The 14,721-nt window shown below is 38.6% G+C and overlaps 2 protein-coding genes across 3 annotated transcripts in view; one reads left to right on the top strand and one right to left on the bottom strand.

The window, feature by feature from the left end:
- Positions 1-8,073, bottom strand: part of prrc2b (proline-rich coiled-coil 2B) — a 36,834-nt gene extending 28,761 nt beyond the window's left edge. Inside the window, exons 1-7 of one of the 2 annotated variants that reach the window (XM_039661877.2) lie at positions 7,904-8,073; positions 5,341-5,519; positions 4,984-5,161; positions 2,954-3,056; positions 2,665-2,728; positions 2,432-2,575; positions 725-1,032 (exon numbers count right to left, since the gene is read on the bottom strand). In XM_039661877.2, coding sequence (XP_039517811.2) covers positions 725-1,032; positions 2,432-2,575; positions 2,665-2,728; positions 2,954-3,056; positions 4,984-5,161; positions 5,341-5,455 — 912 coding nt within the window. In that variant the 5' untranslated portion in view covers positions 5,456-5,519; positions 7,904-8,073. The remainder of the gene's footprint in view (positions 1-724; positions 1,033-2,431; positions 2,576-2,664; positions 2,729-2,953; positions 3,057-4,983; positions 5,162-5,340; positions 5,520-7,903) is intronic. The other variant, XM_039661880.2, reaches the window with a different exon arrangement.
- A 1,341-nt stretch (positions 8,074-9,414) lies between these two features.
- On the top strand, positions 9,415-12,755 carry LOC120471741 (endothelial differentiation-related factor 1 homolog). The gene is made up of 5 exons (XM_039661641.2): positions 9,415-9,573; positions 10,124-10,175; positions 10,551-10,711; positions 11,777-11,870; positions 12,432-12,755. Exons 1-5 carry the CDS (start codon positions 9,496-9,498, stop codon positions 12,491-12,493), a joined length of 447 nt encoding a protein of 148 aa, XP_039517575.1. The 5' UTR covers positions 9,415-9,495; the 3' UTR covers positions 12,494-12,755.
- The last annotated feature ends 1,966 nt before the right edge of the window (positions 12,756-14,721 follow it).

Genomic DNA, 14,721 nt, shown 5'->3' with positions numbered 1-14,721 from the left:
AGATCAAACTTCAGTCGGTCCTCTAAAGCGCTCCAGATTCACCCGTTTAAGATGGACATTTAGTTTTCAAGTGAATAAATGGATTATAAATACAGCGTCAATATAATTCAGTAGCATAAAATCAAACAAAAAATTCAAAATATTAAATTATCGAACTAAAAAATGCCAGCCATTTTTGAGCGACGTGTAGAGCACCAATCATTGGCCGATACATCTCTACGTAATCCTGTGTACTGGGGAAGGGTCTCTGCAGGGTTTATAAAATCACACTCGAGGCTTTTAAGGACACCAGCTGACATTAAAGGTGCAGTGTGTAATATTTACGAGGATCATATACACATTATGTTTTTAGTGGTGTATAATGTTTTTATTATCTATTATCTACATACACCGTGGGTCCGCTTACATCCACGTTTCTACGGTGGCCCTGAGCAGACAAACGCATTTCGTCACTATGTTGTGCTTCATGATCAGAAGCTGCTAAAGTCAGCGAGTAAAACACTGATATTCACAATAACATCGTTTTACTGAATAATCAAGTAAACCCAATTTCTTAACACATGTTTGTAAAGAAACCTCATTGCTTAACTAGTTACATCACTTCCTGTCAGCCACTGAAACTTCTGTTGCAATTCACAACCTCACCACTAGATGCGCTAAAAGCGTACACACTGCACCTTTAAAGCGTTTGAATGGCTCTCTAAGATGAGCTGTGTCGACTCACGAAGGCAGGCAGCATGTCGTGGTATGTGGTGGTGGTGTGGTGCTGGTACTGGAGGGCTGACGGGGCGGCTCGGCGGGTCTGAACCGGCTGAACGGGCCTCAGCGACGGCTCCTTCACATCAGGAGACGGGCCAGCAGCCGTGGAGGAGGAGGAGGGGGGTGATGAAGAAGAAGATGGAGGAGGAGGAACAGGAGTGATGGCCTCAGATGAGCCGATGCTCCTGGTGTCCGGGTCGCAGGCAGGAGAAGCAGAACACAGAGCTGGAGGCTGAAGGTTCCTCCCACCACCCTCCCTCCAGCTCGACACGTCTGCAAACACAGGAAACAACGACAAATCACTTACAGTCGCTTCTTACAGGTTTCTTCAAGTTAAATTCAAGTCTTTTTAAGACCTTTCAAGCATTATTAAAGACAATAACACTCAGTAATTACTGTCTGTCACCCCCCCTTTTTTGAAAATAGACAAAAATGCACATTTCGAACTTAAATGCTTTGGAATATAGACATATGATTAATCTTGTTTTAACGAAGACATTTGGCAGATTTTTGTCGATGTGAAATAAATTGAGAAAGTGAAACAGAAAAAAAGGTAAAGAAGTTTGAGTTTATGGAAATGTACAATGTAAAAATATTAATTATTTATATTTTACATAAAATATATATTTTCAAAACCTGGGCTACTCTAAAACTGAAAAAAAAAAAAAAAAAAAAAAAAAAGCAAAGCCAAAAATCTGAACAAGTTGTGTTTCAAATTTTAGGTTGATATCTTAAAAAAATGAGCTTTCAGTGAGATTTTGTTTGAGCGCAGTACCAAACTTTTTCACTAGGGCACAATCAGACCCATATAAGGGCGCCTCCATTTCCATTCGTTTTTGGAGTGATATGAACCATTATTTTCACAATTTTCATAAAATTTATGAAGTAGAGATCCTATTCAGAAGTAGTTTGGCAGATTCTGATATGAATTCAACTTTTTAAGTCGCTGCCACGTCACAAATGGTGAATTTATTATTTTTTTATTGATATTTCAAACATTTCAGACCTTTTTTTCCAAAAATAATTTAGCGGATGTTATCTTTTGAACTTTTGGCATAAAAACAAACTGAGATATGTACCATTTTTTCATGATTTTTCATGTTCACATGCCATTTTAAAATAAAGATCTGAACTCGCTTTACGAGTATGAAAATATTCTTGTTGCATATTGATAAATTATGGTTCCTCTGTAATATATTTTGAAAATCAGTCACCAAATATGGAAACTAGAGATTGTAAGCTTTCAAATGATATATAGTTTGTCAATATTACTAAAGGTATTTACTAAGATATTATTGTTTTAAAAATATAGTGGCAAACATCCCAGACACGAACAAATTAGCAATCGCAACAAATAGACAACTGAACAAAGATACGATTGACTTTATAAATAAAATACAGATTATAAATATAGTTACAAAAGTTATCCAGTCTAGAGCGAGTGTGTGTTGTCAGTCTTCTGGTGTGTGATCAGCTCGAACGCGTCACACTCATAATGAAACGCTCAGAGTCGTCGAAATTAATTGAATAACAAGTATCCGATTCCACAATTGGAATTGATTTTCGATTCCCAACCCTAAATACAAAATCATCATCCCTGTTTTGAACATATATATGAATGTCCATCCTGTTCTAGTTGATATGTAATGATGTAAGCGTGGCGAGGACTCACTCTGCGGGCGGAGGCTTGGTCCGGGCCCATACGACGGATCGAAGACGCTTCTTTCCTTGCCAACCTTGTCCTGTTCTCCGGCTGCTTTCAGCGTCGGAAATTCCTCGTGAGAGAAGGGCTGCAGTCGGCTTGAGACCTTTAAACCTGAACACACACACACACACGAACGTTAAACACATCGCAACGAGCCACATCTGGCCACTCAAGAAAGAAAAGAGAGAGAGGATCTTTACCATCTTGATCTACTGCCTTTCCATTGACCTGTGCCCATTGCTTTGGTCCACCTGTACTTGTGCTCTAGAGGAACCAATCACATCAACACACACTCGTCATCATGAGCGAAACCCCAATCTCTCAATGGCTGCGTTTACACCCGACCAAACCATCCGCTCAATCGTGAGCGCACATCAAACACATATATTACGATTTGAAGCTTGTGATATAAACACACACATCAACCCGATCACATGTTCATGCACACACTACAGTCGGACTGAAGCACAGGTGACGCCGGGGCCGTACCTCCTGGCTGGTGATTGGTGTGGGCTTCTGGAGATTGGAGACAGACTTCTGTAAAGCCAGCGGTGGCTGCGACTCCGGCAGCTGTGCTGAAGATGCAACGGAACTGGAGGAGGAGAACGACAGACCGTCAGCCAATCAGACGTTCACATAATAACATACAGCTGGATATTTGGAGAACAAAGTGATTTTAACTGTACTGATAACTGTAGTTAGTGGTGTGTTTGAGCATAAACAACATCTGAAGTTACGACAGTTAAGAGATTTGCTTTTAAAGAAAACATTTAACAACTACAACAAACGACTGATAGGAACTATAATGAGCTTCCTCCGTTTGTGACATCACTAACCCTAAGATTTACATAAACCCCGCCCCCGGAACACACAACAAAGGGGTGAGTCCATGTTGAGGAGATAGATCGGAACCACACACACACACAAGCTCTTGAAGCTCCGCCCCCTGTGCCGGGATCAGCAGCTCATTTGCATTTAAAGGGACACACACAGCACGTTTTTACTGGCCCTCAAAAAAGGGACAATTTTAACATGCTATAAAAATTATTTGTGGGGTATTTTAAGCTTAAACTTCACACACACACACACACACTCCACTGACTTATTTCAAATCTTGTATAAAGAGGCATTAAACCACCCCTTTAAGTAGGCTATATATTACAACAAGCAACGGCTTAAACTGTTGTTGTGTAAACACAAGTTTTGTAACTTGATTCAATAGTTAGTTCATTAGTGCCACACAATTTTTCCAGTTATTTCTCCCATAGGGGTTATTAAAAGGCTTCTTTGAAGAATTATAAGCCATAAACCAAACCAGCCAGCTACGAGGAGAATCATTACATTACAAAATTGGACAAACACACACAGTGGTAAAAGACTGAGCTTGCCAGCTTCAGTGAGGGAAAGAACTACAATCCCATGAGGCATTGCAAACAGCATAATAGAATTAAAAACAATAAAACCATTCGTTTTAAAATGTTACCTAATATTTTACAATATTAGATTTATTGCACAATATGCATATATATTCAAATACTTAAGTATTTTGAGAGTGTCGAGAGATTACGTCATTCGCTGTGATTCATGGCAGTGGGCGGAGCTAAAGAAGGGTTTTGCTTGTTTCGACTCTGATTGGTGGAATTTTCTGTACAGCATCATGGGTAATGTAGTTTTTCACCAGGAATCAATTATTTTAAAACCAGGTTGAAATAATGCGGGCTGACGATAGCAAATGCTATCGACTAACAACCTCGTCGACGCTCACAATCATTGATTATTAATCATCTGATCGTGGTTATGACACAACCGTTGTGATTTCATGATCTCACTAAGCCCTTTTATTCGCATCCCTGGCTCACATGCAGCACTGACACAAGCAATCCGTACATGATATAAACGTATAACGTGATTTCATCATACAGTAACCACAACCACACCCTCAACCAGTTTAGTTTTGGACTTGCACAACTCGAGTGGGTCATACTTTTCAGAAAAACACAGGACTGACACTGAGTAATGAGCATCTCCCTTTCTCTTTACACACATGCCTTTATTAAAGTCCCCCTGTGGTGTAAGTCCAGCGTTTAATGTTGTTTATGTGTGGTGTGTTTAATCCGCTTATACACCATGTGTGTGTTGATAAGTGGACAGCATTGCTGAGTATTTCCTCCTTTAAACTGCAGCGAACCAAAGACAGTCTCAAAAACACGCTTTCTGACGTCACAAAACACCTTGTAACCAATCAGATCAACGTGGGATCGCCAACCAGTGGAGGCGGGGCTCATTTGCATATTCACAGAACGGGGCATACTAAATGAGGCGAGGGTGTCGAGTTACAAGATATTTTAAAGCATTTCTAAGGGAAAAACATTTAAATATGAAAGATGAGTTAAGGGATATAATTATGGACTCCAGCAGGACTTTAACACAAGCCCTCTGCTGTAAAACACACTCTAGCGCACCCATCTGTCCACACACACGCCACACTAGACACGTTCGACTGAGGATTCGGGCCTGACCTCTTTGGATCGGGTTGATCCTGCTTGTTTGCCCATCCTGTACCGTCTTTGGGCACGATAAACACGTTGGGGTCGTTTCCTTTACTCTCAGACTTCAGACTCGGCAGGTGAGCGGGAGGAGGCATGCGCCGGGCAGCGGCCACTTTGCCAAGACTCTGTAAGCCATGTCGTGCAACAACTGCAGGAGACGGGAGAGAGGCGGTCAGATTTTTGGTTTGACTGTATATATGATGGGATACATAGGACAGATGGGATGGGTTAATCATGTATATCATTTCACACGAGACGCTAAACATGGTGAATATGACAAACAGAACTTCACACGGAGGTCATGAGCATTGGGTTTGCGAGTCTCACCTGTGGTTTTCTGAGTTTCTATTGACTTCCCTTTGTACTTGTCAAATAGGCTGAGTGATGAATACTTGCTTTTCCCATCCTTGGACTTGGTTATTTGCCCCAAACGATCGGACATTGCGATGTAATGTCATCGAGTATGGGAATTTTTCTTTGCACCTCTTCCTCAGTACCGTCTGTTTCTGTGGAAAGACACGACAGAAGAAGAAGAATCAATATCTCTGCGACTATACAGTTTCAACGCCACAAAGAGGATCTGGTTCAGATTCATATTTCAACAATCTTGAAACTTGAACTTCAAACCGGGTCATTTAGAGAGAGTCTCGGACTGGAGATGTCGGCGTGAGGTCAAAGCAACATCATGTTCAGGAAAGCAGACGTGTTGCACAACAACACACAGATTTAACAATTTCAGGATGACTCAAAAACTGTCGTTTTTTTTCTTACTCTGTATCTTCATCTTGCTTCCAGTCCAAATATCTAAAGATGCATTCACTAGATGAGTTTTCTGGGGAAATTATGTTTTATTTGTTGCTTTAAAAAAAACTAAATTATCTGCCAATGAGATAAGAAAATTATTCTTAATTCAAAAAGAAACAACATTATTTTTCTTACCCTATTAGATCATTTTGCTTGTTTTAAGCAACAAATCTCTTCATTTTGATTTATTTACCCAGAAAACAAGACATAATATTGTATGGCATTTTATTACTTTAGTAAATGCATCTTGATTTAAGAATTTTTAGATATTTGGACTGGAAACGAGACAAAAATACTGAAAAGAAATCTCTTAGTCACTGTTTACTATTGATCAATGTGTTTATGTGACAAAAAGTTTACATTAAATCTGTTCATCATATAAAGTAGTCATGTTACTTCAGGAGATTGACTTTTTTTTGGTTACATGGATTTTGGGGTCAGATTTCAGTAAAAATATCTTGATAAAAGAAAGTCTTATGAGTTTGAAGCGACATGAGGATGACGTCAGAACTGGGGATGGGCAACGATTGATCAAGATTAATCGTATTCCAAAATAAAAGTTTGTGTCTACATAATATATGCGTGTGTAGTGTGTATAATTAATACATTCATTTATATATTTAAGAAAAATATGTTATTAATACATCAAATATTTATATATAATATTATTTATGTATAAATATATATAAAGTATATATACATGCATGCATGTGTATTTATATATACAAATTAATTATACTATTATTTTATTTTGGATGCGATTAATCAAAAACTTTAAGTGCAAACCTTCAATTTACACTAACATTTTTATAAGAGAAAGGAGATTCACAGACAGTTGAAATAATGAAAAGATGCATTTAAGAAGCCCCAGAAAAGATGCATTTAACTATTTTTGACTGAAGTTATGAAGTAAAAAAAGAATTAAAACCAAGAAACTAAGGTAACAATGTATCTGGTCCCACATTATATTAACATTAAGTATCCTTTATAATAACTCATTGTCTGTTTATATATACACGTGTATCCCACTTCAATATCAGCACAAGTGTTTCACAACATCATCTATTCTACACAATAAACACACTGTACATAACTATGAGTTGTTGATGCACAGTTAACGACACCTTATATAAAGTGGCACTTTACAGTGTGTGTTACTCCGGTAAAAAACAGTCAATTATACACACAGTAACTAACCCTAACCACAATTATTTAGTAAATACCTGTTATTCATTAATATTACTTAGTACTTGGACAAGGACAATCAAGTGCGTGAACACCAACACACAAAGCGTTATATTTCCACTCTGATAGACGTGCTTCATCATCAGAGCCAAACTCAGACTCAATATGAGACACACATGAGAAATAATTACACAAACACTTCACGAGAAAACAAGCACACACTAAACAACACGACGACTGTGGAATCAAAGACAGAGGTGATTTATCAGCGGAATATGAAATTGGTGGCAGGCTAAATAAAACCATCACATCAGTCAAATCCATCCTTTAAACCGCAATCTGCTGTTAGTGAGACACGAGAAGCGTTTTAACTTATATTCACTCACACTGAATCTCTCGGTTAAAACACAAACCCGTATACGCGAATAGAGCGAGTTAGCATGAGATGTAAACAGAAGCTCCCCAGGCTGATTACTGAACACACAGCTCATTTCACACACGCTACATCCACACGATCACACACTAGAGTCTGTTATATACGCGTGAGGGTTGAATAATAATGATATTTCACATAATCTGAGAGATTTTGACCAATTCTCTGAGAGCTTTAGCAATGCTAACGGAGATTAGCCTCGAGCCGCTTCTGATGTATAAACTTCAGCAGAACCGACAAACGAGCTTCAGACATGGACAGAATCGCCAGCATCGCGGGTGTTTGCTTCAAATAGAGCAGTGTATTGACTAATCAACGCGTTAATGAGGGTTTTGAGTGGACTTGTTGATGTGTGAGGCGATTAAAAATGGCTGCTCCTCAGAACAAAGCGACACAAACACTCAGACATCCTGCGACAAACCGACGCGAAACACACGAATAACCGCACGGAGCGCGCGAATAACTCACCGATTAAACGTATGACTGTCACCTTAGATCACATATATCGATATATTTCCACCGGGGAGAGAAACTCGGCAGGATGGATGGAGATTTCTCAGTGTTTTTCTCTGTTCGCTTGTTTCGGGTTTTCCCGGCCTGAGAGTGAAGCTGCTGCTGCTGCTGCCGCCCAGAGCGGATATGACGTCACCGCCGAGCCACAGCGACGCCTGCAGGAATAAACTTAACATTTTTTTTTTTTTTATGGAATATTGCAGGGTTTATTCAAAATGATTTATCTGAGCACATTATTATTGTGTTAATAATATTGAATCAAAATAAGTTCTTCTTGTAGCATCTCTTCTCTGATGACGTGGGCGGGGCAACCTGTCACTCACATGAGATCAGCCAATAGCAAACCACATCCATCCAATCAATTCCAGAGCCATGTGGCTCTGCTCTGCACACGGACCACGGACACAATCAAGCCCCGCCCACATTTGTTTCACGCAACTTTTTTTTTTTTAACGAATTTTCCTAATATTTGTATTTAATATTTTTCCCATCTCGAAATGCTGCTATGCACAACTTAATGTGTAGATTAATTACCGGCCTTTAATGATAACATACTAAGTGATACAAAGTTTTCCTCTTGTTTTTGGAACAATGGAACAAATGTTTTTAATTATGTTGTTTATTTGTTTTTGTAAACATGAAATGAAACGAGAAAGCGAGAAGCGGATTTATAGCGCTTCTGTCACATGACTTTACTCCATTCAGGCGGTCTCTTTTACTCATTGGGCTCAGAGGAGTGATATAAACACATTTTAATGCCATATTGCATAATATTTGCATTGTTTTATTGTACTGTGCATGGATTTCTCCTTTTTTTTGAGGAGGAGGAGGAGGCACTGCAGCTGGTTAGATGGTTGTGGTTTGCTATTGGCTGATCTCATGTGAGTGACACATTATAGCCCCGCCCTCGTCATCAGAGAAGAGAAGAGGAAGATGCGGCAAGAGGAACTGATTCTGATTCAAGATTACGAGGCACATGAATTAAAGTCCCCCTGTAGTCAATAATTTCCCCCCTTAAACTCATCTTTGATCACCAAAATTACATATTCAAAAGTTTTTTTACTTGAAAATTGTTTTGTCCTGCCTTGAAATCGCTTGACTGTAACTCGACACCCTCGCCTCATTTAGTATACGCAGTTCTATGAATATGCAAATAGACCCCGCCTCCACTCACTCACTCACTCACTCACTCTCCACAGGTCCACACGTTGATCTGATTGGTTACAAGGTGGTTTGTGACGTCAGAAACACCAGCATGTTTTTGAGACGGTCTTTGGTTCACTGCAGTTTTAAGGAGGAAATACTCATCAATGCTGTCCACTTATCAACACACACACGGTGTATAAGCGGATTAAACACACCACATTTATAATAAATACTGCAATATTCCCCACAGAAATACGAATGAGTTCACGCTGATTGACGGCTGGAACTGCGGGTGTCGCTGTTGGTGTTCAGTGAATCTCTGCTCAGTGTCGGCGGATCTGGTTCACACACACACACACACACACACACACACACACAGAGAGAGAGAGAGAGAGAGAGAGATGGCCGAGAGCGACTGGGACACGGTGACTGTGTTGAGGAAGAAGAACCCCTCTGCTTCTCAGTCCAAATCCAGACAGGTGAGTGTGTTCCGAATCGATGATCCGGATCACAGTTCGGGTTCGGCTGGTCAACACGTGGCGCGCGCTGGAATCTGGAATATTCCCTCGATCCATAACAACTCTAGACAGTCACATGTTTCATTTTACATGTTATGTTCTTGTTGTTTGGACGAATAGAAACAATGTCTGTAGTTTAAAACGAGTGCTCTGGATGGTTACAAATGATCATTTCCGGCACGCAGTCAAACATATACCTGAAAGTGCAAATAAATACACTTTAAAAAAAAATAAACAGAACGTTCACTTCAAGTATAGTTTTCATCTTTTATTTTTAAAGTGTGTTAAAAGTTAAAGTATCATGCTTTTACCTGTTTAGATGCTTTTAATATGTTTAATGATGGCAAAAATTGTTGTTGGTATATTTGCAATTTACACTAGCCTATTGAAAAACGGAATATATTTCAAATACAATAAAGTATACTTTTTTTCACTAGTGGAATGTGAAGCATGTCAATACACTGAGTTAAAGTGTGTGTGTGTGTGTGTGTGTGTGTGTGTGTGTGTTTAGGCGGTCGCTGCGGCACAGAGGCGTGGAGATGACGTGGAGACCACCAAAAAATGTAAATAAATATTAATAATAATGTTGGACTGTAGATTTACTGGAGTGTGTTTGACAACAACAACTAAACGAACCTTTGACCTTTAATCTCACACAGCGTCATCATCATCATCCACAGTAAAACTGCTGTGACTCAATACATCCATCACTGTAATCACATCAGATAAATCACCTTTATTTTTTAAATTAAACACATGTGGGCGGGGCTTGATTGTGTCTGGGGGGAGTTGTGGTTTGCTATTGGCTGATCTCATGTGAGTGACAGGTTAAAGCCCCGCCCACATCATCAGATTATAGAAGAGATGCTGCAAGTGATTCTGATTCAGCATTATTAACACAATAATGATGTGCACTGATGATATAACGGTGTTCTCAGGGTCGGCGGGTCAGAACAAGCAGCATCTGGTGACGAAGAACACGGCCAAACTGGACCAGGAGACGGAGGAGCTGCACCACCAGCGAGTGCCGCTGGAAGTGGGCAAAGTGATCCAGAAAGGCCGACAAGACCATGGTCTGACGCAGAAAGATCTCGCCACTGTAAGCCTGAGCCTCTATAACCAGCACTGAGAGAGTTCACCTGCAGTTCCTCCTCTGGCCACTAGAGGCGCTGCAGACGACACTCACTCCCATAGACCCGCATGTTAAAATGGCCAACTTTACAGCAGAAATAAACATGTTTACAGTCTGGTGTTAAAGGTGGTTTTGGTCTATATCGCTAATGTTGCCCTTCATGACGACTGTGAGGGATAATTATTTTATTACTCATCCGTTTAAATTATATTAAACCTTAAAGTTCTGCGTGATTAAGGGCGTGGCCACTTGAGTGACAGGTGGATTGCTGCTGATGTCACTGCTAGCCGTTTGTCTGCTAGCGTTAGCTAATCCGCCTCGGTGCATGTTCGTTTTTCCGCGAGTGACGCACAGCCAAGATCCGCCCACTTTAGTTTTCATATGTTTACAGTCTGTGGTTTAATGACGAGGGATTGAAGGCCATCTGGCGGCGAGCGGGTATTAAAAATAACATTCTCTGCTGTCGAGTTATTGGCTCGCAATCACAAAAATTCAAAAGTTGATCAGAAATGTACGGAGGCGTATTGCATTTACTTGAAGAAAAAAAAATCTACTCTGTTTTTCTGAATTAACGAGTTAATTTTTCATGAGAAAAAAAAATTTACTCTGTTTTTCTGAATTAACGAGTTAATTTTTCATGAGAAAAAAAATTTACTCTGTTTTTCTGAATTAATGAGTTAATTTTTCATGGATTTTTTTTTTTGCTCTGTTTTTCTGAATTAACGAGTTAATTCAGAAAAAACAGAGCAAAAACTTTTTTTCTCACGAAAAATTAACTCATTAATTCAGAAAAACAGAAAAAAATATTTTCTCATGAAAAATTAACTCATTAATTCAGAAAAACAGAGAAAAAATTTTTTTCTCATGAAAAATTAATTTATTAATTCAGAAAAACAGAGCAAAAAAAAATTCTCATGAAAAATTAACTCGTTAATTCAGAAAAACAAAGTAGATTTTTTTTCTTCAAGTGAATGCAATACGCCTCCGTAGAAATGCTCCTTCAGAAATATGTTGTGTGTTTTTGTTCACCAGAAAATCAGTGAGAAGCCTCAGGTGATCGCCGACTACGAGAGCGGGAGGGCCATCCCCAATAACCAGGTCATGGGCAAAATCGAGAGAGCCATCGGTGAGCAGCTCTGCAGACCTTCAGCACACACCAACTCACAATTAGGATATAAAATGTCTAAATTATTACTTGATTCATGACATACGAAGTTGAAATTGACAGTGAAAATAATTAAACACTTTTTTTTATTATGACACACCAAGTCATAATTATGAGAGAATATAAATTATGGCATAAAAATATTAGTCAATCATAATTATGTATTGAGTGTGTTAAGCCAGTGTGTTGTGTGTCTATATATATATATATATATATATATATTGAAACGTGCATATCTATAGAGTAAACACTCGCCGTCAGCGTTTCACAGGTTCGTGTTTTGAAGTTTATACGAGCATGATTAAACCATAACGGCCGCTAATCTAATCACTGATGATCTCTGCAACGGAAGTGCATCAATCAAACTAACTTTATCTGGACAATAACTTTATTCCAGAGCTGCTGTAAAACACTGTTACTGTAATCTCCTGTTCTCACTGTAAAGCTGTGTGTGTGTGTGCCGTCATGACTGTAAAGCTGTTGTTTAGATGGAGACTGACTGGATCTGGGCTTGTCCATCAGGTCTGAAGCTTCGAGGGAAGGACATCGGGCAGCCGCTGGAGGCCAAACCCGACAAGAAATGAAGACGGAGCCTGGAGTCGGCCGGAACCGGAGTCAGACCCGGTGTGGATCTGGATCAGGAGAAGACTGAGAACACTATAATCATTACCAGCAGCTCCACCGGGCCGTGATCATCTCTCAGACGGGAAGAACGTCTCATTAAATCTGCTTCTGGAGATGTGCCGCTCGTTACTGCTTCCTGCTGACGCCACTGTGGAAACACTCAGGGTCGGGGAAGCTCATTCACAGCGTGGAATTAACATATAATAAAGATAATTAACTCCATTCTCATATTTCACAATTCTCACTTTTTTTCCCCCCGGAATTCTGAGTTTAAATCTCGCAATTAAAAAAATAAACACAGAATTCATAGGATTTTTTTTTTGTCATATTTAAACTAAAAAAAAATCAGAATTCATAGAAAAAAAGGGTAAAAATTTATTGCTAAATTTAAACGCTGAATTCTGGAAAAATAATCTGAATTGTGAGATTTCTGAATTAAAATTCCTATGAATTCTGACTTCTCACAATTCAGATTGTTTTACCCAGAATTCAGTGTTTAAATTTAGCTATTTTTACACTATTTTTCCTATGAATTCTTACATTTTTCTGGAGTTCTGAGTTTAAATCTCACAATTAAAAACTAAACACAGAATTCATAGGAATATTTTTTTGTTAGATTTAAACTAAAAAAATAAGAATTCATAGAAAGAAAGTGTAAAAATTGATTGCTAAATTGAAACTCTGAATTCTGGAAAAATAATCTGAATTGTGAGATTTCTGAATTAAAATTCCTATGAATTCTGAGTTTAAATTCAGAAATCTCACAATTCAGATTTTTTTCCAGAATTCAGTGTTTAAATTCAGCTATTTTTACACTTTTTTTGTCCTATGAATTCTGACATTTTTCTGGAGTTTTGAGTTTAAATATCACAATTTTGACTTTTCCCCCTTTGAATTCTGAGTTTAAATTCTTGACAGAAAACAAGTTAACAAAACTGCTGAATCTTATATTTAGATATAATGAGAGATTTATGATGTATTTATTAATGTTTGCCCAGGAACACTGAAGCTATTTTGAGTGGTTGCAAAATATCAAAGATATACATATATAGACATAAACAAACCTGCTGTACTTAGAGAAACACAACTGCAATTCAAAAAGCACCACAAGTTTAATTAGTGTTCAAATCCCCCCTGTATTAAAGTCACATTTAAACACTCAAGAGTTCACACACAAACACAGAGAATTCTGGGAGAGAGCAACAAGATTTAGAAAAATACAAAAACAAACTACAGGAGTAAACGACGACCCCTAAAACCCCGAAACACAATCAAACACACGGATCCCGAACGTCGAATCACAGCAGGAGGAAGAGGAGCGGCTCAGGGACACACACACGTGTTCTATCAGGAGATGTGTGTGTGTGTGTGTGTGTGTGTGTTTGAGCCGCTCGTCTCGGACTAAAAGCCCGTTCACAATAACTGACGTCTAAGAGAACAGCAGAGGAATGATGAAAACACTGACAGCCAATCAGAAGCCGTCGTGTGAAAGCCCAGTTCTGCCCAGCGGAACGTCAACTATGAGACCAAGTCAATCGTGACATAAAAAGAGGAAATTATCACATAGTTAAGTCAATTACGAGGTACAGTCTAAATTATTACTCAATTCTTGAAAAACTGTCATAATTATACGGTGAAATTGAGTAAAAATAATAACAAAAAATAATTTAATTTTTAATTATGACATACCAAGTCATAATTATGAGGTAAAAAAAAGTAAAAGTTATGACAAAAAGCTGAAATGGACACATCAAGTTCAAATTATGAGGTAAAAAGTCTAAATTCTAAGTCATAATTCTATAATAGAGTTAAAATTGACAGTTAAAATAATGACAAAAATGTAATAGACATAGCAAGTCATAATTATGAGATAAAAAGTCATGACTTGGAATGTCTTCTGTCAATGTCCACTTATTCATTATGAGTTTAAGTAATTATTTAGACTCTTCATCTTTTATGACTTATTTATGATTCATGAAAGCATGTTTTTCATGTGAAGGAAATGAAGAGCTCGAGTGTTTACAGTAGAGCGCTCGTAACAACCAGATCATGCATTAATGCACACACTAATACAGTTCTGGTTCTGGTTCTGGTTGAACGACTGAGAATCCTCAGAACACAACACAGACACACACATAACAGTCCGTACAGGAGCGTGACACACACACACACACACACACGTGATGCA

The sequence above is a fragment of the Pimephales promelas genome, chromosome 4 (genome assembly GCF_988280905.1).
Source record: "Pimephales promelas chromosome 4, fPimPro1.hap1.1, whole genome shotgun sequence".
Taxonomy (NCBI): Eukaryota; Metazoa; Chordata; class Actinopteri; order Cypriniformes; family Leuciscidae; genus Pimephales; species Pimephales promelas.
Note: the sequence above shows the minus strand (reverse complement) of the source record. Positions and strands in the feature narration are given on the sequence as shown.

Coding starts and splice junctions, on each gene's coding strand:
- LOC120471741 (XM_039661641.2), top strand. CDS start 9,496: ATGGCCGAGAGCGACTGGGACACGGTGACTGTGTTGAGGAAGAAGAAC. Junction 10,176..10,550: donor CGTGGAGACCACCAAAAAAT/GTAAATAAATAT, acceptor CGGTGTTCTCAG/GGTCGGCGGGTCAGAACAAG. Junction 11,871..12,431: donor CAAAATCGAGAGAGCCATCG/GTGAGCAGCTCT, acceptor CTTGTCCATCAG/GTCTGAAGCTTCGAGGGAAG.